Source organism: Physcomitrium patens, chromosome 11, assembly GCF_059467195.1.
Source record: "Physcomitrium patens ecotype Gransden chromosome 11, ASM5946719v1, whole genome shotgun sequence".
NCBI lineage: Eukaryota > Viridiplantae > Streptophyta > Bryopsida > Funariales > Funariaceae > Physcomitrium > Physcomitrium patens.
In genome coordinates this window covers 8,754,086-8,780,645 of record NC_143420.1, presented here as the reverse complement: position 1 = coordinate 8,780,645, position 26,560 = coordinate 8,754,086, and the positions used below count along the sequence as shown (strand labels likewise).

Here is a 26,560-nt window from a genome sequence, read left to right as displayed (position 1 = left end):
AGGTCAAATATTTTTACTTCTTTTTTCAATTATTTACTTCATATCTTTAAAACTTAATAACTTACTCATAGTGATTCGGATTTACATTTTTCTTATGTCATTGAAAAGATAATAAATTTACTTATCTAAAATTATATTTTTTATTTTTTACTTTTATTTTTTACTAGATAAAAATATAATGAATAAACTGTGACTTAATTTTAGGTGTTGTAATTACTTCATGTCATTTATTTCAATTGTTTTGTGGTCGTTCTTCTTTTTTTCTTGTTATTTGCTTACTTCACTTCACAACACCAATTACAAGCAACTCTTATTTGAGACCATCTTGTAACTTGGGTTGAGGAGTGAAAATTTATACTCACATCTTAATATTATTAATTAAGCATTAATCAAATTCAAAGAAACTTTAAAAAAAGTTACAAAAGAAGCATGACAAAATCTCAAAGAAATTTAAAAAATAGAATAAAATCTCTAATATATCATAAATAGATTCCAATCAAATCTTAATTTAATCCTAATTAAAATCTTAGTAGTCCTTAATTAAATCCTAAAACAAATCCTAATTAAATCCTAATTAAAATCTTAATAGTCTTTAATTAAATCCTAAATAATCTTAAATCCTAATTAAATTCTAAATCCTAATCAATCTTTAAATCCTTAACCAAATCCTAATAAAATTAATCTAATTCTAAGGCAAATTTATAACTTCAATATCTATTAATTATATTATTGATCTTTCTTAAGATTTTATATACTTTTCAATAACTAAGTTGGCAAGAAGTACACAAAATTTGAAGAATATCAAATTTACTAACTAGAAGATCAATCCTAAATTCCACTTGAGTGTTGGCCGACCTCCAACTCTAATCTAAATGTTGAACTTCCAGTATCAATAACTCCTTCTTAAACCATTGAATTGCTCTCAAAATTCATCTAAATCATTGAAAATCAAATCTAGTCTTCAAACAAAAAAAATCACTTCAATCCAATTGAAAAATTGCTAAAGATTTTAAAAATACTTACTAATCTTCAAACTCCAATTTTTGAAACCTCAACCCACAAAAACCTTTACATATTTTGATTTAAATGTTTGATTAACCTAAAAATTTGCATACATATTTACAACTAGTACACCAACATCTTTTCTAAAATTTACTTATAAACATATCATAAAACTTTAGAGATCCTCTATTTTGTAAACATAATTTTATTTTTTAAAATCTAATCCAATTGAAAACATTATTAACTTTGAAAATCTTCCAAAAATTAAATATTAATTCAATTGACATAAACTTAATGCCAAAAAATCTCTTTATTAAAGTACTTTCAAATCTTATTCTTTAATCTACCAAAGAACTCCAAAATGATTATAGGTGTTTAATTTTGTATCTTGAGATTTGATTTTAATCCAAGTTGACAACCGGTCCTCTTCAGATATCAATATTTGATAATTTTTAGTAGTTTTTACTTAAACCTATTGTTAATTCTTTTCTAAATATATTTATAATAATTATTTATTTTATTTACTTTGATTTAAGATATTTATACTCTTATAAGAAAATAGAAGCTTCTTCTCTAAAAAGTAACATTAATACTAAATTTTTTATTACCTTCCTATTATTTATTCTTGTTTTTCTATTACATCTTTCTACTAGGTTCTTTTATAACAACATTCATGTTTTCATTTTTTACCATATAGTCATGTTATTAAAAGATAGTATTTTTAATCTAGTCATTATTATATGAAACACAAGAATCTTGAATATTTTATATCGACACATATTTTGAATCGTCTCCAAGCCCATTAGAACATGTTTTTATTAAGATTTGATTTCAAGATTACTTATCAATCTAAAAAATAATAAGATTTCTCAAACTTCTTTTTTAAACATTTCTTATCTTCTATCAAATGAAAGAGATGCATCTTTTGATCAATAAAGAATAATATTCTTGAAATCAAAGTATTTTCATCTTTGAACAATAAAAGCAACATTGATTGTTGATTCAATCTTTGTCAAATAAATTCAATTAAATATTTTCTTTGCTTATGATAATATGATATATAATATCAAAATCTCTTCTTTTAAGTTTCATGATGCTTCTAAGTTCAAGTTCAAAAACAACCTACTTTATTTCAAAAGACACCTATATATTCCAGAAGAAAAAGCACGTTTATGTATTTTTTAAGCACATCATGACTTTCCAAAAATTTGACATTTTGGATACAATAAGACTTTAGAGCTTATATCTAAAAAAATTTAGTACTGTAAATATAGAAAGCAATGAAAGACTTTATCTAATCATGTGGCATTTGTTTAAAGTCAAAAATTCCTTGTCAACGATCTTTTGGACTTCTTTAATCTTTCTCCATATTTGAACAATCATGGTCTTCTATTTCTATGGATTTTATCACGGATTTTATAGTCTTAGATTTGTATAATTTTATATTTTTTTACAGTAGATTACTTTACTAAGATGGCACATTTTGTACCATGTATAAATTCTACCATTGGCAAAGTTTGCCTATGATAATATGGTACATTTTTCTACTCACTAAATATATTTCTTTACTAATTGAGATTATCATCCATGACTTGATGTTTTTAACCTTTAAAAAGTTGATCATCTTGTTTTAGAAGATTTGACAAATTCTTTGTTAAAGCTACATACAAAAATGAAGGTACAATTAAAAAAAGCTCAAGAATAGTAAAAAAATAAATGCATATGTCTATTGCAAAGAACAACCACAATTCAATGTAGGTGACAAGGTATGGTTATTTTATTGTAATATCAAGACTACTTTTTCTTGTGATAAGTTGAACTAATATAAGCTTGAACTTTTTTCTATTTGTGAACAAATCAATCCAATTGCTTATTGATTATATCTACCAAAGTCAATGGAGATCCATCCTATATTCTACATATCTCTTCTTGAACCATACAAAAAAATGAACATATCAAGAAGAAAATAGGTGCCACTTATTTCTATAAATATAAACAATAATAAAAATTTTGATATAGAAGAAGTTTTAGATTCAAAGTGACATTGAAATAAGTTGAAATATTTTGCTTATTGGCACAAATTTGATATTAATGAATGCACATTGTCAATGCAAGAGTCTGCTTTGGATAGATACAGGGTCCCTCTTTGCATTCAAGTTGGATCCAATATGCACAAAACCTTATTAAATTTCCCTTTGAGTATTTACAAAACCATCTTTGTAATAAATCAACAAACTTGAAGTTTAAAAATTCATATTCCAAGATCTAGCTATTCAAATAAGCTTAAAATTTGGTTGAACAGAACTTATACCTTTGATCATTATCATACAAATATTTAGTCATAAATTTGCTACTGATCATGTAATATCACCAAACCCTCAATAAATACTTTCAAAAGTCAAAACCAAACCGGAAATTTAAAAATTCATATTCCAAGATCTAATCATTTAAATAAGCTCAAAATTTAGAAGTATTGAACTTACATCTTTGATCATTATTATACAAAATTTTTAGTTGCAAATTTATTACCAATTGACTAATATCACCAAATCCTTAGTAAGTATTTTTAAAAGTCAAAACCAAACTAGAAACTTAAAAATTTATATTCTAAGATCCAACTATTCAAATAAGTTTAAAAATTGAGAGTACAAAACTTACACCTTTGATCATCATTATACAAATTTTCAACTACAAATTCATTGCCAATCGATTGATATCATCAAATTCTTATTAAATACTTTTAAAAGTCAAAATCCTTGACACCTAAGAACAAATTTTGCCATTTCTTCCAACTTAGAGTCTCAATTGATATAAAATTTTAGACATAAGTTCTTTATATTATAAGTGATATATATACAAAACGAGCTTCAATTTCATCTTGAAGCTCAAGTTCTAGCTTAAAACCAAAATCTTCTATTTCTCTAATTTCTTTAAAATCCTAGTTTTAATTTACTAGTTTTAATTAGCCATATCTGATTCATTCTAGACTCAATTGTATCAATCCTTTAATATAAAATTTTAAGCTTGAAGTCTAGTTTCTAATCTAACTTTCTAATTTCTTGCTAATATCTTAAAACTCCTAATATACATGGAAAAGTGATAGTAGGTATCAAATTAGTAGCCTAAGTTTAAAACAAGCATATCTCTTTCATCTGAGCTCCAATTCATGTATTTTTTCTACTTAAATTCATGCCAAGAAGCTCCTTTTTCTAAATACTTCTTCTTAACTTATCATAAAAAAACCTCCTTCTTACTTCTAAGCTTGCCAAAGAAGTTACAAACAAGGTCTTTAAAGTCCAAATCAAAAACTAATAGTTTAAAGTTAAACAAACATCAAATCTAATCTTCCAAGTCATCATCATTAATGGCAGCCAATTAATGCTATTTAATTACCATTTATCCTTAATAAAAACCTAAATACAATGTCAAAGTCAATATTCTTCATACATCTATAAATATTATTGTGAATCTATTAAAATCAAAGATTAAAAAGAGAGTAAAAGGAATAAAAGAATTTTTTAAGGCTTAACCAAAGATAAAATTAAGATTAAAGATAAATAAAATTTAGCCAAATTTTCAAAAAAGAAAAAAGAAGAAAGTGGAAAAATTTCTCCAAAACTATAAAAAAAACTATATTGGTAAGAAGAAAAAAGAACTTAATAAAAGTTTAAAGAAATTTACAAAATTTTATTATAATTCACAAACTTTTAATAACTAAATAAATCATCCATCCTCCTCAACTGACTATTCTATGGACTATTAGTCTATTTTATCAATATCTTATAGAAACAAACTAATATCTATTCTACATAGCCTCACTCCTATCTGTGCAGCGGCCTTGCAAACACACAATTGTTACCTTCCTAAAAACTACTTAATCAAACTTTACAAAATTACTATTTCCTCTAATCCATCCAATTAATCATTTGCTGCATTATTGAATGTAGGTTCCACCAATCTGATTCTAAATGCAAATCTTTCTCCTCATCCAATCCTTCCATCGACTCCTTTCTCAACTGGTTTGAGAGATCTTCATTATACTTTCCCAATTCACTGACTTGAGCCTCTAGTTTCAAGTTCTGGGCATCCCGAAGTTCCAATCGATATTGCTGCTAACTCATCCATTCTGGAACATCTTCAATTGATACTTGTAATAGACTCTTCACTATTAACTCTTAACTAGAACTACTACTCTCGAATACACAAAAAACACAATAAATTGGCACTCCAGCCAACCCAAAACAACACCACAAAATGACTTTAACTGGTGCCCTACTCCTATTTCTTTACTACTTGGTGATAATGACAACATGTTATCCATACTGTCCGTTTCTCACCTCCCCCCAAAAAAATGAAAACCCATCCCAGTTTTTATGTATTAAATAACCGTAATCGATTCCTATTAATGCAGGTACTAAATTGATGGCCCATAAAATCCTCTAATTAAATAGATCCATTGAAAAAACCTTCAATCACCCAATATAGCCCATGCCAGCAAACTTGAAATTTGCCTGAAAAATGATTAAATTGGCTATCATATAGTAATACTAAATCATTGGGCATAAAATTCTTCAGACGTAGTTTACTATCATAGTAACTCTTCCTCCATTTTTGAGTTGCTTCCATGTTGAAAAGAGCTATAGCCCATATTTCATCCAATTCCTCCAATTTTACCAACCGAGAGTGTAATGATTCGTTGTCACTAAGACGTTCATTCAAGGCAATCCGTAAACTTTGAACCTCCAACTCGATAGGTAAAATTACCTCTTGGCCATAAACTAGTTGAAACGGAGTAGTGTAGGTAGTTACTTTATATAGGGTATGATATGTCTACAAAGTCGCAAAAAATTTGGTCTCCCAACCAGTACCCGCCCCCGAAATTGTCTTAGTCAAGACCTTGCATAAAATTCCTTTGATCTTTTCTATTTGTCCATTTATGCAAGGATGATATAGAATAGTTTTCCGATGCTTAATCTCATATGTGTTCATCAAGGCAACTATGATAGCATTTATGAAATGGGTGCCGCGATCACTAACCAATTCTTTCAGACATCCAAATCGAGTTATAATATTCTCGTAAAGAAAAGTGGCCACCGTACTAGCATTATCATGGCAGATAGCAATAGCCTCTGCCCATTTTATTATATAGTCCAGAGCGACTAAAATATACCACTTCTGGCTAGATTTTGATGCCGGTGCGATGGGACCAACAAAATCAATACTCTATTTCTCAAATGGTGTCTGTACCAAGATTTGTACTAACGGCATCGCTGAAGTATCCGTGGATCAAACAATTTCTTGACAAGAATCACAACAACGAACAAATTGGTGTGCATCAGGAAACATTGTGGACTACTAATATCTTGCCATTAAAGCCTTAGGAGTAGTGTTGTCGCTCGTAAAATGACCACCACAACTATCCAAATGGCAAGCTTCTAGTATCGATTGTACTTCACTTTGAAAGATACAGCATCTTAAAATACCATCTTTGCCTTGTTTATACAAAGCATCGCGAAACATCATGTATGGGGCACTCTTCAAAATAAGTCGCTTCTTAAGCTTCTCGGTGAAAGTCGGTGGAAAAGTTTGGAAGGTCAAAAACTGAATGATTTCACTATATTCAGAGGAAATCACATCCACCTCAAATAATTTGATATCGGGAAGAGCATCAGGGGTAGGCTCGTTGCCAAAAATATTAGACAACTGGGATAAATGATCAGCATTTGCATGTTTTTTCCCAATTCATACAACAATCGTAAAATTAAATTCTTGTAGAAGTAATATCCATTGGACAATGCGTCCACTCAATTGAGGCTTATTAATCATATATTTAACTGCATCATGATCCACATAAGATACAAACGGATGTCTAAGCAAATAGTACCAAAACTTTTGAACCAAGTATATCATGCCTAACGCTTCGCGTTCAGTAGTAATATAATTACGTTTGGCAGCCACCAATTACTGACTGATATATTAGATAGGATGATCCAAACCCTAGTTATCCTTCTGACTTAGCACCGATCCAATAGCCACATTGGATGCATCAACATAAACATAGAAATGCTTCGTCTAACGAGGTGCCACCAATGTTGGTGCAAAGACCAATTTTGACTTTAATGCCTCAAAGGCCATGGTACACTCTAGGATCCAGAGGAGTCTAGACTCATCTGACGGAGGTTTCTTCAATAAATTCGTTAAAGATTGACAAATAACTGCAAACAAATGAATAAAGTGGTGATAATAACTGACATGGCCAACGAATCCTCGAATACCAGAGACCGTCTTTGGTGTGGACAAGTTTATTATATGCTGTACTTTGTCAAGATCCATAGCAATATCCTGGCTGGAGACGATATGTTTCAATACTTTTTTGGACGGAATACCAAATTGGCACTTCTCCGAGTTCAACAATATTCCAAACTTAATGCACCAAGCCAAACATTTGCCCAGACAATTAAGATGATCTTGTTTTGTACTAAATGCACAAAAGTCATCTAAAAAGATCTCCGTAAACATCCAGAGATAGTCTTGAAAAGCTTCAGTCATCACTCTCTGAAATATGGTTGGGGCGTTGCATAACCCAAAAGGCATCATGTAATAAGCAAATGTGTCCCAATCCGTAGTAAAGGTTGTCTTGAGTTGGTCTTCCATTGTAATTTGAACTTGATTATACTTGGAAAATCCATCGAGGAATGAATAACATTCGTGACATACTATAGCATGCAATATACTATCCGTAAAAGGTAATGGGAAGTAATCTTTTTTGGTAGCCTCATTAAGTTTCCAGAAATCCTGACAAATTTAGATTTTTTCGTTCTTTTTTTGGCACCATCACGATTGGAGAAATCCACTCACTATTCAGTACTGGATAAATAAAACCAATCATAAGAAGCTTGTCCAATTCCTCCTTCACCATGAAGAAATATTTAGGATTAAGGCGATGTTGCCTCTGCCGTACAGGTTTAGCATTCTCCTCTAAAATAATACGATGTTCATAGACTTCAGCAGAGATACCATTTAGATCATCATAAGTCCAAGCAAAAGTTGATTTATGATGTAAGAAAAATTATGTCCAGTAGATCAACTCATGTTCTTTAATACCTTCGTAGACCTTAATTGTTTGAGGCTCTGTTGTGGTCGCAAGTTGATAGTTTGACATAAAGGTGCAACAGCGATATTTGATTTTAACTCTCGCGCGGATTTCAAATCAATTGGTAAGTTCGACATGTACAAAGTACTGAATCCTGTGTCTTGGGCACTCACATGGTGCACATCATACTTGATCATCCAATCAATATTAACTTTAGCAGAGATTTCCAAATCCGACAAGTATATCAAGTACTCCCCAGATCGCCACATTGGTACACCACTCTAAGGTGTTGGATTGCTTCCACGGATGCCTCCATAATCGATACTATTGCATCATCACTGAAGCTAAGTTCATTGTCCGACATCAATTCAGATGCTAGCAATTGAGACTCCCCGTGATAGTATACTGAATAAATTCATAACACCATTTTATCTCTGTCCTTGTCAATTATCAAAGTACCTTGACTCCAATCATTCTTGGCCTTCACTTGATAAAGTCAAGGTCATCCCAATAAAATTGGATATGATAAAGTCGATCGTTATAACTGAAAGACAATGTAGTCAATTTCATATGCAATACCGGCAATTATAGTTTGAATACTCCGTAAAATATCCATTGGTTTAACCTGACTATTATCTGCCATCTTTAACACCAATGTTGTAGGTAGTAAGTGTTCCAAATCTAAAGCATCCATTATATCAACGTTCATTAAATTGACGCTGAAACCTTCATCTACTTGAATATCCGAGATCATAACACCGTCAATCAAAATATCGATGGTTGGTGCACCTAGATCAGGATTCAAACTGACTTCACAAACTTCTTTATTGCATTGCCTATGTCGTGTTAACAATGAATTCAATGTAGAACGACTCTTTGGTGCGATTGCTAGAAGTTGCTTCATAGAAATAGAAGGCCAAATAGCGTCCAAATCCTTCAAAATATCATAGGATTCCATATTTAAGGTAATTCCCAATGCCTTCTTTCTTTTCATTGGATTGAATTTAACTCTGAGAAGTAAGATATTCTTTCATCTTGGACTTGAAATTGGAACAATAATCGAAACTTCTTTGGAATTCATGCCCACGAAAAGTTCTTTCAACAGATAGGACGTTTCTCAAAACTACATAGAAAATGGAACATCTTGAAATAAAACCAAAGTCTCCATAATCGGGACCTCATTGGATTGCCCAACTGAGTCAGGTCTCATACTGTATAAGAGATCCATAATAGGACTTAGATTGGATGTCCACGTAATTGGGTCAAATTGGTCCTTTGTAACAAGCTCATTCAAATGTTGAATTGGTCATTTTTCCATTTGTTGACTCCTGGTAAGAACGGCCTGGATACATTCTACTCCATTTACTAGAGAATCTTGAGGACCTTGATTTATTTCCTCCATTTTTTCTTAGTTTTGGATATGTTGATCTCGATTATTGAAATTGAACGGAGCATTACATTGTTGATAAGTATGCCCCGACTTCTTGCAATTCCCACACACTAACATATAATCATCACTGGCTCTGGGATTGGGACATTCACTAACATAATGACGAATCTGTCTGCAACGAAAACAACAAAGTGGTCTTCTTGTACCCCCATCAAGCATGTTGGGTGTCTCCATTGGTATATACCTATTAAACTTGTTCCATGTAGGGTTAGAAAATGATCCTAGTTGTCCCATTAGTACAGAGGGTACTTAGTTCGATGACGCCGATGAAGCATATTCTTGATATCTCTGTTGCTCCTTCTCGTAGTTCTGGAGGTTTGATGCAGACCCTTGATTAAAATTAGAACTTTGAAAGTTATTGAATGCTTAATTTTGTGGATTAGATCGATTTCCATTCCATCTTAACATATTTTTCGTTTGAACTTGATTGACGTCCCATTGAGTCGGTGGGATCATGGTCTGATTACTAAATTATTGTTGCTTTTGCAAATTCTAACAATTAGTTGTTTTCCTCCACAAAATGTACATTGATCCATCATTTGTGAAGGTGAAGGGTATTCTCTTACCAAATGACCATGGTCCTTATAATTACTGTACCATATATTGGTTCTAGTATTAGTAGGCTTGTGTCTCTTCTCCTTATCTTTGGCCATATTAACGACCATTTCTTCCATTTTCTTCATCAGATTCAATAACAAGGCTTCATTGGAATCTTTTAAGGCTAATATTATTGATAACTCTCCCAATTATTGTTGATATAGAAAATATGAAGCATATGCTGTTGTCACATTTGATGGTGTAGCTTGCAATGGGGTGACATTAACTGGCCCCTGAATATTGGCACTGGAATTGGCCATTGTTTCTAACATCCGTGGATAACTACCCATTGATCTATTCTAAGTCGGATTTTGATAGCTGCCTTGAATTGGAATCATCGCGGCATCCTCACTTAAAAACTGATCATAATGGCATTCCTCCCAAACCTTGGCTCTATTAAGAGATGTAGTTATTGTATTTAGTTGAGCCTCTTTTACAAATATTTTTAGTTTGGATAGGTGCAATCCATTGATTAATATGGACAATACAAAAGCCTTTGGCATTTGGTGATTTGGCCACTTGCAGAGTATATCTACCACACGACCATAGTATGATTCCATTGCCTCTCTTGGATCTATTTTGTTAGTCATTAATCTTTCTCGAAGTCGATCCTTAAAACCAATTGGACAAAAATGGATTAAAAATGCATTCTTCAATGCTTCCCAATTGAAAAATTATCCCACTGGTTGACGGTTGTACCATTCAAACGCCATGTCCTTTAAAGTTGCTGGCAACCATCATAACCAAATATCTTCAGTTCTTCCATTATTGGCTACACATGCTGTCAGAAATTGAGACAAATATTGATTGAGATCCGCACCCGAAAAATCCCTAAAAGTAGGTAATGGAGCCATGCTCATTGTGCGATTGCTCACGTCACCTATTTGTACTGCTATTGGAATCGCTAGACCACCTGTCGCCATTGAAGAGAATAATGTTCCACTTAATCTTTTGTCAAAATAATTGGCCCCTTTCTCAATTGATTGTTCTAAATTTTTAAGTTTCCTCAATTTGATATTATTGTCCCTTATTAAGTTAGTCTATTGAATTGGAGGTGAAAATGATGGATTTTGAAATACACTGAATTGGCCCTTATTGACCAATAATTTATGCCATTCTATGAAACTAGTTTTGACAAAATTGGAAGCTTCTGTCATTGAAAACGTATCCAATGAAATATCTAATTCTTCTGTGATTCTCCCACTTGCAGTTAACGGCCTCAAGAAAAACACTGGTCTATTGACCAAATTTTCCGCGAGTGTTCTTGACAATTTCTCTAACAGTATATACTGCTGAAATATTTGATGTCGGTCAGCTTCTGTGTATACTCGGATATGCCGACAAATATACAACCATGGTTTAATCCAACTTTGTCAATGATTCCTTTTTAACTTCCATTCTTTCTTGTTATACAACAAATTTCTTGCTTGCGATCTCTCTATTCTTTCTTTTGAGTGCCATATTTTCTTTACTGTTAAGTTTTCATTTTTAATAACCATACTCTGTCATTATATTCTATTGAATTTGCTTCCTATCTTCCATCTAACTAAATGTCACGGACATACATATAATTACCTATATGAATAGATAAAAGTATGTAAAAGTAGATAAAAGTAGGTTAATTGTGTAATATCTTCTAGAGAAGCTTCTTAGAAGCTTCATAGACGCTGCTTTGACTTTATAGGAGTCTATAGTTGACTTTTAGGCTAGAAACTTGGTCAACAAGTTAGCCATGTGCCACACATGTTGGAAGCTTAAAGAATAAGCTAACTACGTGGTCCATCCATAGAAAACTTGCCTTGCAAGCAAAGGCATGTGTCCTACAAAGTCAACATATATTGGAGGTCTTATAGAACATCGCCATGTGGCTTCTAGTTAGATAGTATATATAGAGGCAAGAGTGAAGCCCTCTTCACTCTAGTCAACTCCTTTCTTGCTTCTAGTCCAGGTTCAAGAGTCTTTAGTTTCTTGTCTTGTGGCAATAGCCATTCCAGTTTCCTTTTAATATACCTACTTGTTTATATTTTGACTTATTATATCGAGATAGCCTTTTGGTGTATATTTTTTCTCATCGAGTCTTTGTCCTTGACAGATTGACAAGAGTGCACTCACAATATCAGAGCTTTGTTTTTTCTTGAGTAAGAGTGGATTACCCCTTTCTCTTGACAAGACATAAGCGTATTAGAAGTTTGCGGATTACCCACTTCTAAACTGATATTGTTCTTAGTATCTTCTTTGTTATCAAGTCTTTCTTTTCTTTTGTCTTGAGCAATATCAAACAAATTTTTCTTCTTAGTGTCATTATGGTAGAGCTTGTTGAAATGAAGAGTGCAATGGCACAAATGCAAGAGCAAATGAGGGAGTTAATGCTTGCGATGCATCAACTCAATTCACCAACACATGAAAGAACAAGAATAGCAGAAAGTGGAGATATAGAGATGATCGGAGCTGCTTCAACATCTACAACAAATCGCGTTCCTTCTCCAATTGTACAACACCCTATAAGCACTAGAAAACCAAGAATTGCCTTACTTGAGAAATTTGATGGTACGAGATCAAAGTTTCGAGGGTTCATCAATCAAGTACAATTGGCAATTGAACTTCAACCGCAAAGCTATCCAACTCCAGGATCACAAGTCAGGTTTATTGGCACTCTACTTTCTGGTTCTGTATTATCGTGGTTTTCGTCTTTTCTTGAACAACGAAATCCAATATTGGACAATTTGGAAGCTTTTTTGGCGGAGTTTCGATCTATGTATGGTGAACACGATACAACTCGTGTTGCAACAAATAAGATCCGAATTCTGCGACAAGGAAATCGCTCAGTAACAGTATATGCTTCACAATTTTAACAACTTGCAATTGACATCAAGTGGGATGATGCTGCACTCATCAGTCAATTTCTTTATGGATTGCAATACGAAGTAAAGAAATTGATGCTCAACTTACCTGATCCTCAAACTTTGAGTCAAGCAATCGATTTTGCGGTAAAATGTGATAATCGACTTTTTGAATTTCGATCTGAGAATCATTCACGGGAACCTCAACGTTATTACTCAATGGCAACATCAACATCTTTGCCAAACGTACATTCGGAAGTAGAAGACATGCAAATTGGCGCGGTACGTTTTAAACCTCTAACTGAGCAAGAAAAGATTCGTCGTCGTCAAGAAGGATTATGTTTATATTGTGGAGAACCTAAGCACACTGCTCAACATTGTCCAAAGAAACGACGCAACTATAAAATGAGGGGTACGACGGTCAAAGAAGACAACATGTCGGAAAACGGATTCGTCCAGCTACATTAGGGACCGTGCAGCTGGAACCTTGTACAACTCCTAATGAAGGTCCTATCCTCTCCTCAGAACCCTCTCCTTGTTTTATAATAGACTTATATTTAGGACCTAAGAATTACAAAGCCTCTACTTTATTAGATTCGGGAGCCTCAGCATGTTTTTTAGATGAACAATTTGTTAAAAGTTGTAAAATACCCTTTGTACAGAAACCTAAACCAGTACATGTAGAAGTCATAGATGGTCATCCCTTGTCTTCTGGAGATGTCACTCATGAAACTCATCCTATAAAAGTAACAATAGACGGTCATGATAGCTACATAGCTTTTAACATAATTAAATCCCCGTCCAATCCAGTTATTTTAGGTTTATCCTGGCTAGAAAAATATAACCCTCACATAGATTGGAATTCGCGTAAACTTGACTTTTCCAAAAGCGTTATTAATAGTTCTACGAACCAAGTAAAAAATTATAAGTCTAGTACAGTAAAACTCGTACAACTAGGTGCAAAAGCATTTATACACGCAGCAAAAGAAGGATCAACTTTTGCTATTTATGCTGCACCTATTTCTGAAAACGTAAAGACTTCAAGTGGCATTCCAAGTCAATATCAGGAGTATCAAGACGTTTTTGAGAAAAAGAATGCAGATATTCTTCCTGAGCATCGTCCATATGATTGTTCAATCGACCTCAAGGAAGGAACTCAGCCACCATTTGGACCAATTTACAGTTTATCGCAAGATGAGATGGCTGAACTCAAGACATATATTGACGAGAATTTAGCGAAGGATTTCATACGCCATTCAAAATCTCCAGCAGGAGCTTCAATTCTATTCGTAAAGAAAAAAGATGGATCTTTACGAATGTGTGTTGATTATCGAGGACTCAACAAGATCACAATCAAGAACAGGTATCCATTACCTTTGATATCAGGACTCCTTGACCAGTTGAATCAAGCTAAGATCTATACAAAAATAGATCTAAGAGGAGCATATAATCTAGTACGGATCAAAGAAGGAGATGAATGGAAGACTGCGTTTCGAACCAGGTATGGACATTTCGAATATAATGTCATGCCCTTTGGACTCACGAATGCACCAGCTGCTTTTCAACATCTCATGAATGATGTATTTCGTGAATTCTTAGACAATTTTGTCGTCTGCTATCTAGACGATATCCTGATCTATTCCAAGAACGTCGAAGAACATGAAATACATGTTCGTCAAGTATTACAAAAACTTAGAGACGTAGGATTGTACGCCAAGATGGAAAAGTGTGTATTTCACACTACTCAAGTTGACTTTTTAGGATACATCATTTCAAATGATGGTCTTATGATGGATTCTAAGAAAGTCCAAACAATCATGGATTGGAAGATTCCAAAGACTGTAAGAGATGTCCAATGTTTCCTGGGATTTGCCAATTACCATCGGATCTTCATCAAAGACTTCTCACGAGTTGCAGCTCCACTTACACGCTTGACTAGTAAAGATAAATTCCAATGGAATCAAGAAGCGGAAGCAGCATTTGAAGCCTTGAAGACATCGTTTGTCTCTGCACCAGTCTTATATCGTGTTGACTTTTCCAAGGTATTTTTTATGGAAACAAACGCATCGGATTTTGCCTTGGGTGCAGTTTTATCACAAATGGGAACAGATGACAAACTTCATCCGATAGCTTTTCATTCAAGAAAATTCTCAGCAGCCGAGATCAATTATGAGATCTACGATAAAGAACTTCTTGCAATCGTAGATTCTTTTCAAGAATGGCGTCATTATCTAGAAGGTGCTTCTAGTCCAGTCACTATGTATACAGATCACAAGAACCTCGAGTATTTCATGTCAGCACGCGTGTTGAATCGTCGTCAAGCTCGTTGGAGTATGTCTTTGTCAAGATTCGAGTTCATTATCACTTATCGACCAGAAAAACAACAAGGTTTATCCGATGCCCTATCTAGACGTTCTTATTTTGCACCAAAAGAAGGAGATGCAGCTTTTGAGCAACAAAGAACGGTCCTCTTGAAACCGGAGCAATTTCATCTCCGAGCAATGAAATCAACATTGACTGTTGATTCAACTTTTCTCAAGCAAATCCAGTCCAGTATGTCCTCAGACCCTCTTGTTTATGATTTCGAGCATAATTCTTCCAAGTCTCATGATCCTTCTAAGTTTGAGTTCAAGAATAATCTATTATATTTTGAAGGACGCCTATATGTTCCAAAAGGAGAAGCACGTTTACGTGTTCTTCAAGCACGTCATGACTTTCCAGCAGCAGGGCACTTTGGATATAATAAGACTTTGGAACTCATATCAAGAGATTTTTGGTGGCCACAAATGTGGAAGTCAGTCAAAGACTTTGTACAATCATGTGATATTTGTTCAAGATCAAAAATTCCTCGTCATCGACCTTACGGACTTCTTCAGCCATTACCTATACCAGAACAACCATGGTCTTCTGTTTCTATGGATTTCATCACAGATCTTCCAAGCTCAAGATCTTATGATTCTATATTTGTGATAGTAGATCGTTTCACCAAGATGGCACATTTTGTGTCATGTACAAAATCTATCACAGGTGAAGAAACAGCTAAGCTTTTCATTGATAATATCTATCGCTATCATGGATTACCTAAAGATATCATATCAGATAGGGGAACTCAATTTGTGTCAAGATTTAAGAGGACCCTTTTCAAGATTTTAAAAGTGGACATAAAGCTATCTTCGGCTTTCCATCCTCAAACTGATGGACAAACAGAGCGCGTAAACCAAGTCTTGGAGCAATATTTAAGGTGTACTATCAACTACCAACAAGATGATTGGACAACCCTTCTGCCATTGGCAGAGTTTGCTTATAATAATACGGTACATTCTTCCACGCAACAAACACCTTTCTTTGCCAATTATGGCTATCATCCACGACTTGATACTTTTGATTTTTCAAAAGTTGATAATCCTGCAGCAGAAGATATGGCAAATCGGTTGTCAGAGTTACATGCAATAATGAAGACACAATTGAAGGAAGCTCAAGAACGACAAAAGATAAACGCAGATGTATATCGTAAGGAGCAACCACAAATCAACGTGGGTGATAAGGTATGGCTACTTCGTCGCAATATCAAGACTACTCGACCTTGTGACAAGTTGGACTATCGTAGGCTTGGCCCCTTTTCTGTTTCTGAACAGATCAACCCAGTTGCATATCGGTTACATCTACGGTAGTCAATGAAGATCCATCCTGTATTCCACGTATCTCTTCTTCAACCATATAAGACAGTGGATATACAAGGAAGAAGACAAATGCCACCGCCTCCTATAGAAGTAGATAATAATGAAGAATTTGAGGTGGAAGAGATATTAGACTCAAGGCGGCGCCAAAATAAGCTGGAATATCTTGTTCATTGGCGCGGATATGATATTAGTGAGCGCACATGGGAGCCATCCAGGAATCTAGCAAATGCATCAGCTAAAGTCAAAGTTTTTCATCAACGACATCCATCAAAACCAAGATAAAAACCTCTCTTATAAAAGAGACAAGATTGAGGCAAGATAACATTCAATTTCCTATCCTTGTTTGTAACTTCTTTGCATTTGTGACGCTAATTACATGGAGAGCCAACAACCAGTGGATTCAACTCAAGAACCTTCGTTTGCTGACTTACCGGATGAGACATTGCGATTGTCACAACCTTCAAGACGACGCAACCGAGATGAAGACCCTCAAGAACGACATGTTCTTCCTCGAATAGATGGTGAGATACAACGCATTTGGTATCACGACCTTGGAAGAGATTCTCGATGTTTGGTGATATTATTGGAGATAGGAACGACTCCTGATGGTGTTTCAAATGTATTATTTGAAGGAAGTTATGAAGGCCTCAACAGTGATCAAATAACAGGGTGGTCTTCTCGCCCTAGAATGGGACACTATCGATGGCTAAGAGGACCCATCAACTATCTTCGAAGAGAACAAAGATCAGAGTATGTAGCAAATACAATTCGCCGCATATTAGATTTTCTCAATATATAATCACCGCTCCTCGTGGAACTCGTCCCTAGAAGGGGGGGTAATATCACGGACATACATATAATTACCTATATGAATAGATAAAAGTATGTAAAAGTAGATAAAAGTAGGTTAATTGTGTAATATCTTCTAGAGAAGCTTCTTAGAAGCTTCATAGACGCTGCTTTGACTTTATAGGAGTCTATAGTTGACTTTTAGGCTAGAAACTTGGTCAACAAGTTAGCCATGTGCCACACATGTTGGAAGCTTAAAGAATAAGCTAACTACGTGGTCCATCCATAGAAAACTTGCCTTGCAAGCAAAGGCATGTGGCCTAGAAAGTCAACATATATTGGAGGTCTTATAGAACATCGCCATGTGGCTTCTAGTTAGATAGTATATATAGAGGCAAGAGTGAAGCCCTCTTCACTCTTGTCAACTCCTTTCTTGCTTCTAGTCCAGGTTCAAGAGTCTTTAGTTTCTTGTCTTGTGGCAATAGCCATTCCAGTTTCCTTTTAATATACCTACTTGTTTATATTTTGACTTATTATATCGAGATAGCCTTTTGGTGTATATTTTTCCTCATCGAGTCTTTGTCCTTGACACTAAACCGACAGTTAATTCCTAAAATTCAATGTTATTATCTATCTTTGACAGCGGCACCAAAATATGATTGTCGTTTTACTCATTCTACAATTTCTTTCAGAATAAACTTGTATAGGGGAATTCGAACACAGGGAAAGACTAAGTGCATGAATTTTGCTTATTAGGATCACACGAGGAATAACAAACTTCACTTCAACCAATCTAAATTCACAAAATTTTTGTAATCACCAACTTCCTTTGTCCAAAACACACACAGCTCTCAATAAACAACAATCATAATCTTCTAATAACTTCTCATATAATTCAATCACTCAGTACTCCAATTACATAATCAATAACTCATAAATCAATCTCAACTCCAACAAACTTCTACAACTCTTATATAATTGCTCCTAATTCCCAAATTCTAACCGTAATTCTGTAATTAATTGCTTTTAATAACTAATACAATCATCCATCCTCCTGAACTGACTATTCTATGGACTATTAGTCTATTTTACTAATATCTTATAGAAACGAATTAATATCTATTTTATAATATATTTATTTATTTATTCTAATAATTACCTATTAGATTAAAAAGAAGTAGATAAAAGTAGATAAAAGTAGATAAAAATAAATTAATTTTATAATATCTTTTTAAAAAGCTTCTTAAAAGCTTTATAGATATGATTTTTACTTTATACCTATTTATAGTTGATTTTTAGGTTAATAACTTGGTCAACAAGTTAGCTACGTATCACACATATAGATAGATTGTCAAACAAGTTAACTATGTGGCACACATATAGAAAACTTACTTCACAAGTTAAAACATGTGGCTTGCAAAGTCAACACATGTTGGAAGTCCTATAGAACGTTGTCATATAGCTTGTAGATGAATAGTATATATAAAGGCAAGAATAAAGCCTTTTTCACTCTTGTCAGTTCTTTTCTTGATCTAGTTTAAATTCAAGAGTCTTTAATCTTTTTTTAATGGCCATTCTAATTTCTTTTTAATATATATGTTTTCTTATTTCTATTTTGTCATGTTTCTTTGAGAAAAGTTTCACTTGTTTATTTGTTTTTATTGGAATTTTTTCCTTGACAAAACAATGATTTAGTACTCTTGCCAAATTTTCAAAGACATAAATTTTAAAAAACTAAAAGATTAACACACTCTATATCACTCAAAAAAATTAAAAAATTATTCAATGGTGATATAATATAATATTAAAATAGCTACTACTAAATATAAGAAGATTAAAAAGTCTTGAAACAAGACAAAGAATTAGAAAATCATTGATAAGAATGAAATTTTCTTTATTCTTGCCTCTATATATACTATCTAATTAAGAGCTACATGGTGATGTTTTATTGGACCTCCAACACATGTCCAACTTAAGAGACACATGTTTGATTTACAAGATGTTTTTTTTATATGTATGTCATTTAATTAGCTTGTTTCACAAGCTACTAGCACATGCAATATGTGACTAATTTATTGGCTAAGATTCTAACCTACTAATTAATTACAAATACATCTAAAATCAAATATGCATTTATGTAGCTTTGAAGAACCTTTGCTACAAGATAATATCAAATCTACTTACATTTATCTCCTATCCAAAACTTCTTATTTAAATATATATATGTGTGTGTGTGTGTATGTGTGTATGTGTGTATGTATATATATATATATATATATATATATATATGTGTATGTGTGTATGTGTATGTGTGTATATATATATATATATATATATATATGTGTGTGTGTGTGTGTGTGTGTGTGTGTGTGTGTGTGAAAATAGGATTTTAAGAATAAATCAAAGAAAAATTCTTTAAAAATTAATTTTGAGTGATTTTAACTTATAATGACTTTATAAGAGCTATACAAAGTCAAAATTGTTTTAAAATAACTTTGGTTTTTGAGAAATAAAAAAGATTTATACTTTGAAATATTTTGTAAGATTTATAGTGGATTTATAAGTAAAATTTATAGATTCATCATTATAGTTGTATTATATGTATATTAAAAGTTTAATATTGATTAAATAATTAATTTAAAGGTTATAAAAACTCAAGTAGATTAAGGTCTCAAAAATTGGAGTTAAAAGATTAATAAGGATTTCTAAGATTTGTAATAGCCTACTAGTTGGATTTAGATAAAATTTGGCACATTAGTAGCAAATTTGATATCCAAAAACTGTGCAAAATTTGATAGAAAGTGAATGGTAAAATTGAGAGACATTGGCATAGGGAGATTGGCATAAAGATTGGAAAATGATTCTAATTGACATCCAAGTGGATTTTGAGATTTATCTCCTTGTTGGTAGCTTTGATTATCTTCATATTTCTTTTGCTTGTTGTCAACTAAGAGGTTGAAAGGTGAACACGTTTTGAGCCAAAAATATCAATTAAATTATTAATTTTTAAGATTTATAATCTCCTATAGGATTTTATTAAGATTTAATTAAGGTTTAAGATTTAATATTTGAATAGGACTTAATTAGAATTTGATTAAGATTTTATTAGAGATTAATTAGGATTTAATTAATATATATTAAAAATTATTTAAGATTTTTTTAGAATTAATTATAGTATAAGAAGATATATCTAAGATTTTTCTAAGATTAATAATATATATTTAAGATAATTAGAAGCTTAATTAGATTTTTTAAGACTCCCAACGAATATTTTCAAATATCTTAAGTATTCTTTTAGACCATAAATCAAATTTTTAGGTAAGTCCAAATTCTTCCACAACTAAATGTCTAGAGCATTTTTAAGTTAGTTTTCACATAACAAGATAATGTATTTTACAAGTTGGGCTTGTGTAAAGCATCTTGTAGAACATTGTCACAAAGTTGTAAGTTAGATAGTATATATAGATGTAAGAATGAAGCCTTCTTCACTTTTATCAATGTCTTTTTTTGTTTTTTTGTATTATTTCAAGAATTTCTAATTTTCTTGTCTTTAATAATAACTATTCCAATTTGAATATTATACTAATTTTGAATAAATATCTATTCTTTTTGAGTGACATAAGAATGTATTGATGTTTTGGTTGTTTGTGATTTATATTGTTGACAATCATAGTCTTAAAATATAGTTAAATTTGATTGAATCAATTACAAGATTTGGGTAAATTAATCTTAAGATTCCATTGAACTAATCTTAATAATTGTCTTTTGTTAATTAAATTCTACACATCTTATACAAAAAAAAAAAAAAAACAAACAAACAAAACAAAAAACAAAACAAAACAAAACAAAACAAATAAACAAAAATAAAGTAAGTATAGTGATACTTATACAATAATAGAATTTTATGTTTAAAAATATTTTTACCATGTTTATTTTAAGAAAAAAATAATTAATTTTAAAATAATAGATTTTAAATTTTAAATAAATACTATCTTAACTAGGAAAATTTATATATAAATATTAGCAGAAATCTCAGCCATTGGATAAAAAAAGGTTCTGTAATTCCATATTCTTTAAGTTTCATGGATTTCCCATCTTCACAACAAATGAAGGCAATCTCTTCTACACTACATGACCATAGAGAGCCCCACTTTTCCATGCTTTTGTATTCCCACACTTTCTGAGTTTTTGAATTCCTTGCGTTTCCTTCTGCATGGCCAATAAGAAGGCATTTTGTTTCTTTTTTTTACATCATACTTGTTTTATATAATAGATAGCATATATAAACATGGATTATTTTCTTAATTTAGTGATAAAAGTCTAAATTGATACCAATCTAGAATTTTATCTATTTATTTTTAAATACATAATTAATTATATTTTTGCACTTAAATGTTTGTTGTTCTTTTCTTTTGTTCAATTTTAAAAAAAGAAATTAATTCATACAAAAAACTTGTTTGTGGTTTCTAGGTTCAACATTTATCTCTGGTGCACATTCAAATCTTCTAAAATTTATGAATTCACTAAATTACATATTTTTCCTATCTTACCCAATTAAATGCAGAGACTTTATTTAAGGTAAGTTGCAAAGACTGCATTTAAGGTTTTAGCCTTTTTGGAGTTAAGTTTGGTGGTGTGTACATTTTTCCTAACTTACCCAATTTTCTTTTTCTTTTTCTTTATTTTTTACTTCCTGATCTCAGTTCCAAGATTTAAATTATTTTAAAATTTTAAAAAAATTATTGAAATTTTTTTAATTATTATTTTGAAAAAGAAAGTAGATTACCATATATTTTTGGAAGTTACAAGCTGAAACTTAATAGATAATGCTTAATTAACAGAAACCATAACCACTCTCCAAGTTTAGAAATATAATAATAATACTAAGAATAATCGAAAAAGTAATAATTATAATACTAAACAATGAGAGAATGAATAAATAATAAATAAATAAATAAATAAAGGCCTATTCTGTGTGTCGATGTTAGCTTGACCTCCACTTCCAGAGAGTCAAAATGAGACTTATCTATACCCGCTTACAGATGTCTATACCCGGTATTCAACGGGTATCAATTTCAGGAGGCGCTGGTTTCCTCCTTCTGTAGCTCTTCGCAGCTTTCAGGGAATGTGTTTGTCGTTGTTTGGTCGTCGACGTCTCAGGCATGGCGGCCTCGAGGGCGTTGGCTGCGGCGTTACTGCGATCCTCCGCGCGATCATCGTTGGCGGGATTTCGCTCTTCATCTTCACTCGCCTCGAACGACACCCCAGGATCCGGATTTGCTCTTTCCCGGCTGCTTTCGAGTGCGTTGTCAAGAGTCTCAACCTCACATGCCGATGGCTTGAGTTTGATGAAGCTCCCTAGGCAGCCGGTCCTCGTGCCGGCCCTTGGTGGCGTTAGGCATTATGCGAAGAGAGCGAAGAAATGGCAAGGCGGTGGGTGTAGTCTCTCCCAGCTGGGTTCAAAGCTGATTTTCTTGATTGATCGATTGTACCCTAAACCCTAATTTCTATTTCAAAGTTTCTTGAATTTCGGCTTTATTATGTCTTCTGGTAATTTTGAATGCAGCTCCGTATGCAATGCTGCCTGTACCTCCGGAAGGGGAAGAAATTCCTGATTCCCGACCGAATCAGGGGAGTGTTAGGAATCGGAATCATCAAAAGCGCATGGCACAGCGAGCCGAATTTGCTAAGGTACGTTATGATTTGGCATGAAAGGTGACCAGCCGATCAATAATTTTTCGTTTTGTGATTTCTTTTCACCGTCGATTACTTTGCAGGTCACACAGCGTGATTGTTCACGGCCATGTTTTGACTTCAAATACACGTCGGGGTTTTGAATATAGATGCAAGCGCACACTCGGAGGGAGCAGAAGAGAATAGCCATCACTGCTCGTGATACTGCTAGGAGAAAGAGATGGAAAGAAGGTGCTGAAAGATCTAAAGCATGGGCCCAAGTGTGTGCCGACCGGGCCGCCAAAGAAGTTCCTTTAGCCGTTTAGAGGACGCCTGTCGCGTAGACCTCAATTTCAGCAGTTTTTTATGTTCAAAAACCTGAGTATTCTCTTTCAAATAAGGGAGCGCCTTCTTCACTTCGGGTAACCACAGCAATAATATAGATTAGTTCCATCTACAAAGTTCATATTTGCTGCAGCGCTAGGACAGGAGGTGATGACCTTGGATGTTAAGTGCAGTTTCAAGGTATGAACAAAATTTATTACATTTTACAAGGATACCATAACCTTCTGAAGCCTGCGTTCTGACGTTGTCAAAGATCTGGGTTTCAGGTTCTAGACCAAATCTTTTCGTTTGTGAAAGTGCACAGGAAGCAGCAATCTTAAGTTCGTACATGCTTGCTTCTCGTTGCTAACAAGCAATGATTACTTTTCCATGCTTAATTTGACAGTGTCAAAAAATTAGCTTCATAAATCTATTTATTTATGCTCCATGGCTTGAGTTGACATTTGAGGCGAGTTGTATATTTAGGCGTTGCAGTCTTCTGTGCCTAAATTTTAAGTCCTTATCGTAGTATAAATAAGTACTACGATTTTTGTTGACAACCTCCAATTTTAAATCACAAACCCAACGTCAAAATTCAACAAAAGGTAGCCAACAAATTCATCAAATGATAAATCCAAATCAATTTCGCTCCAGAAGGACGCACAAGAAAAAGTACGCCAAGATTACCGCACACTAGGTGGCTACACAACATTAACACCATCCTCATGGCCACCATGGCTAACACAACCACACTCAGACAAAGCCTGTGGACTCAAAAACAATGTCCTGAAGTACTCTTCACAGTGAAGGTGTCCAAAGGACAGACGGCACTGGACTATGTTGACAGGGTAGCAACGCCCACAAACTCTGAGCTCCACATAAAAGCATTTGGAGCTCTTCTTGCCATGGAAAAAACCAAAAACAGTACAAATCAAAAAATAAAATAAAATAAAATAAAACCTCACAAAAGCAAATTACACAACAATCAAAGACAGTTAAAAAACATTATCATCAAGCCATCTTTACAGGTTGAATCATTATGCATACTAACATATAATGGGCCCTGTTCATTCCTAACGCAGACACTACTTCTGCCGTTGTTTTACAAAAACTCATGAAGTAGTCCAGTAAAGAGGTTGAGTCACTATGGAAGATTAATGGAGATGAAGAATAGTGCTTCAAAAGTCGATATTGAGGAACTAATTGTCACAAAATATCAAACATAGAAGTTACACATTCAATTTGTTGCTTAATTAAAATAATTTTTGCTTCTTGTGAGTGGAGCTAATAAGAAGTTTGTTAATTGTATTCCATTAGCACAAAGACAATAGGAACATTGACATAAGATGGCATGTATTACTATTTACCTCTCAGTAGATAAATCTTTAAGACAAGGTATCATACATTTCTAATGAATAGACGTAAGCTAATTCTATTTCAGTATGTATTTTATTATCTTTAAATACCAAACTTATTTTCTATTTAAGGTAGAAAATTAAAATATGAATATTATATAATAAAATTTAGAAGGAAGTAATCTTAGAATTATAATAAAATTATAATATATATTTTTTTAGAGATTAAAATTACTACATAAAATATTTAAAGATTATGCAATAAAAGAATCTAGCTTCTTTTTTTTATTTATTTTTTCTTTTTTAAAATTCAATTAGAAAATTAGAAAATTTGATTTTTTGTAATCTTCATCAATGGTTTTTTTTAGCTTTTCTTTTTAGAAAATTATGATTTTTTAATATTTTATAAGTACAAATCTTTTTTAAAAAATAAAGAATTATTTATGTTGTCAAAAACATTTACCACAACATATTTGTATCTTTTCATTTTTATTATGTACTTTAAAGAATTTTAATAATTCCTATAGAAATTTGGATGTGTCAAATTATAACTATATAAACTTTTATACAAGATCCAAAGAAAAGATTTTTGTTCTTGATAAAAGAATAAATACAAACATCTTAACTTTATAATTGAGAGTAAAAAAAAGATTAGAAACAAATCTTTTATATTATGTTGTAATTCACAAAAAAATTGACTTATAATTACAATAGTATTCTATGTAATGCCAACTGTTAGTTATATAATTATTAAACATATAAACTTAAAAAGACTTATCAAATGTATATTAAAAGAAATAAATTGTATTGGTACTAAAGACACAAATTTAGAAAAAAGTATAAAAAATAATATAATTATGTGTCATTAATGAAGAAAGAAAGTACAAGAAAGAAAAAAAATACTTATAAGATAGAAAAGAACTAAATTGAATACTATCAAATATAAAGAAACTAAAATTCTTGAATTTAGACCAGAATTTAATTAAAGTGTTGATAACATTGATGATGGCATCATTATTGCATCCATATGTATAAGCTATGAAGTATGTCTTCCACAAGATTAATAGAGATTGCAAGGTTTGTAGCCTAAATATCAATTTGTAAGTTGTTTCTCTTACAAACATTCAAAGATGATTTTAGAACCTTTAAAGAATCTTCTTCATCATAATGGATATTTCTAGAACATTCTAAGAACTTGATAGAAGTATGAGGTAGGTAGCTTAGAAACTAAGCTACGTTTGATGACAATGTTATATTGTAACTTGCCTAATGGGTGAAAGAGAGAAGAAAACATTACATCATAGAAGATCCCATTTTAAAATATAATAGAAGATTATCTTAGAAAAATAAATAATAGTCAAGGAGGTAATAAAACTAATAAGTGATAATATTGTCTTTTTATAAAATGAGCTTCTATTTACTTAATAGGACCATAAATAAGACAAAATAAGGTAGATTAATGAAATTAATATTATGGACATCTTAAGATAAAAGTAAATAGTTGCTTCTAGAAAAAATTACTTAAAAAAACTAAAAGTGGGCACAAAATTGTGTTCTCACAAAAAATTGAGGTTCTTATGTTGATTAGAGAATGGAATTTGAGAGAAAATCAGAAAAAGGTTCTTTGTACATTAGTCTTGATTGATTAGAGTTTGTAATGAGTTTGTATAGACTTTATTAGAACTTTGCAAAGTTAAGGTTGTTATAGGGTGGTCATGGTTTTTGTGAAATAAAAATGGATTTTTTTTTTTTTTTTT

At 32.4% G+C, this 26,560-nt stretch overlaps 1 protein-coding gene across 2 annotated transcripts; it reads left to right on the top strand.

The window, feature by feature from the left end:
- The first annotated feature begins 22,589 nt into the window (after positions 1-22,589).
- Positions 22,590-23,681, top strand: LOC112288292 (uncharacterized). Of its 2 annotated transcripts, none has more exons than XM_024532349.3 (3): positions 22,590-22,884; positions 23,018-23,142; positions 23,295-23,681. In XM_024532349.3, exons 1-3 carry the CDS (start codon positions 22,614-22,616, stop codon positions 23,448-23,450), a joined length of 552 nt encoding a protein of 183 aa, XP_024388117.1. In that variant the 5' UTR covers positions 22,590-22,613; the 3' UTR covers positions 23,451-23,681. The 2 variants fall into 2 exon arrangements, with proteins under 2 accessions (XP_024388117.1, XP_024388118.1); XM_024532350.3 differs by having other exon boundaries at positions 23,229-23,681.
- Positions 23,682-26,560: the final 2,879 nt, after the last annotated feature.

Excerpts from the sequence above, each read along its gene's own strand:
- LOC112288292 (XM_024532349.3), top strand. The coding sequence starts at position 22,614 with ATGGCGGCCTCGAGGGCGTTGGCTGCGGCGTTACTGCGATCCTCCGCG. Across the intron at positions 22,885-23,017 it reads AGCGAAGAAATGGCAAGGCG|CTCCGTATGCAATGCTGCCT; the intron begins GTGGGTGTAGTC and ends TTTTGAATGCAG. Across the intron at positions 23,143-23,294 it reads AGCGAGCCGAATTTGCTAAG|ATGCAAGCGCACACTCGGAG; the intron begins GTACGTTATGAT and ends TTTTGAATATAG.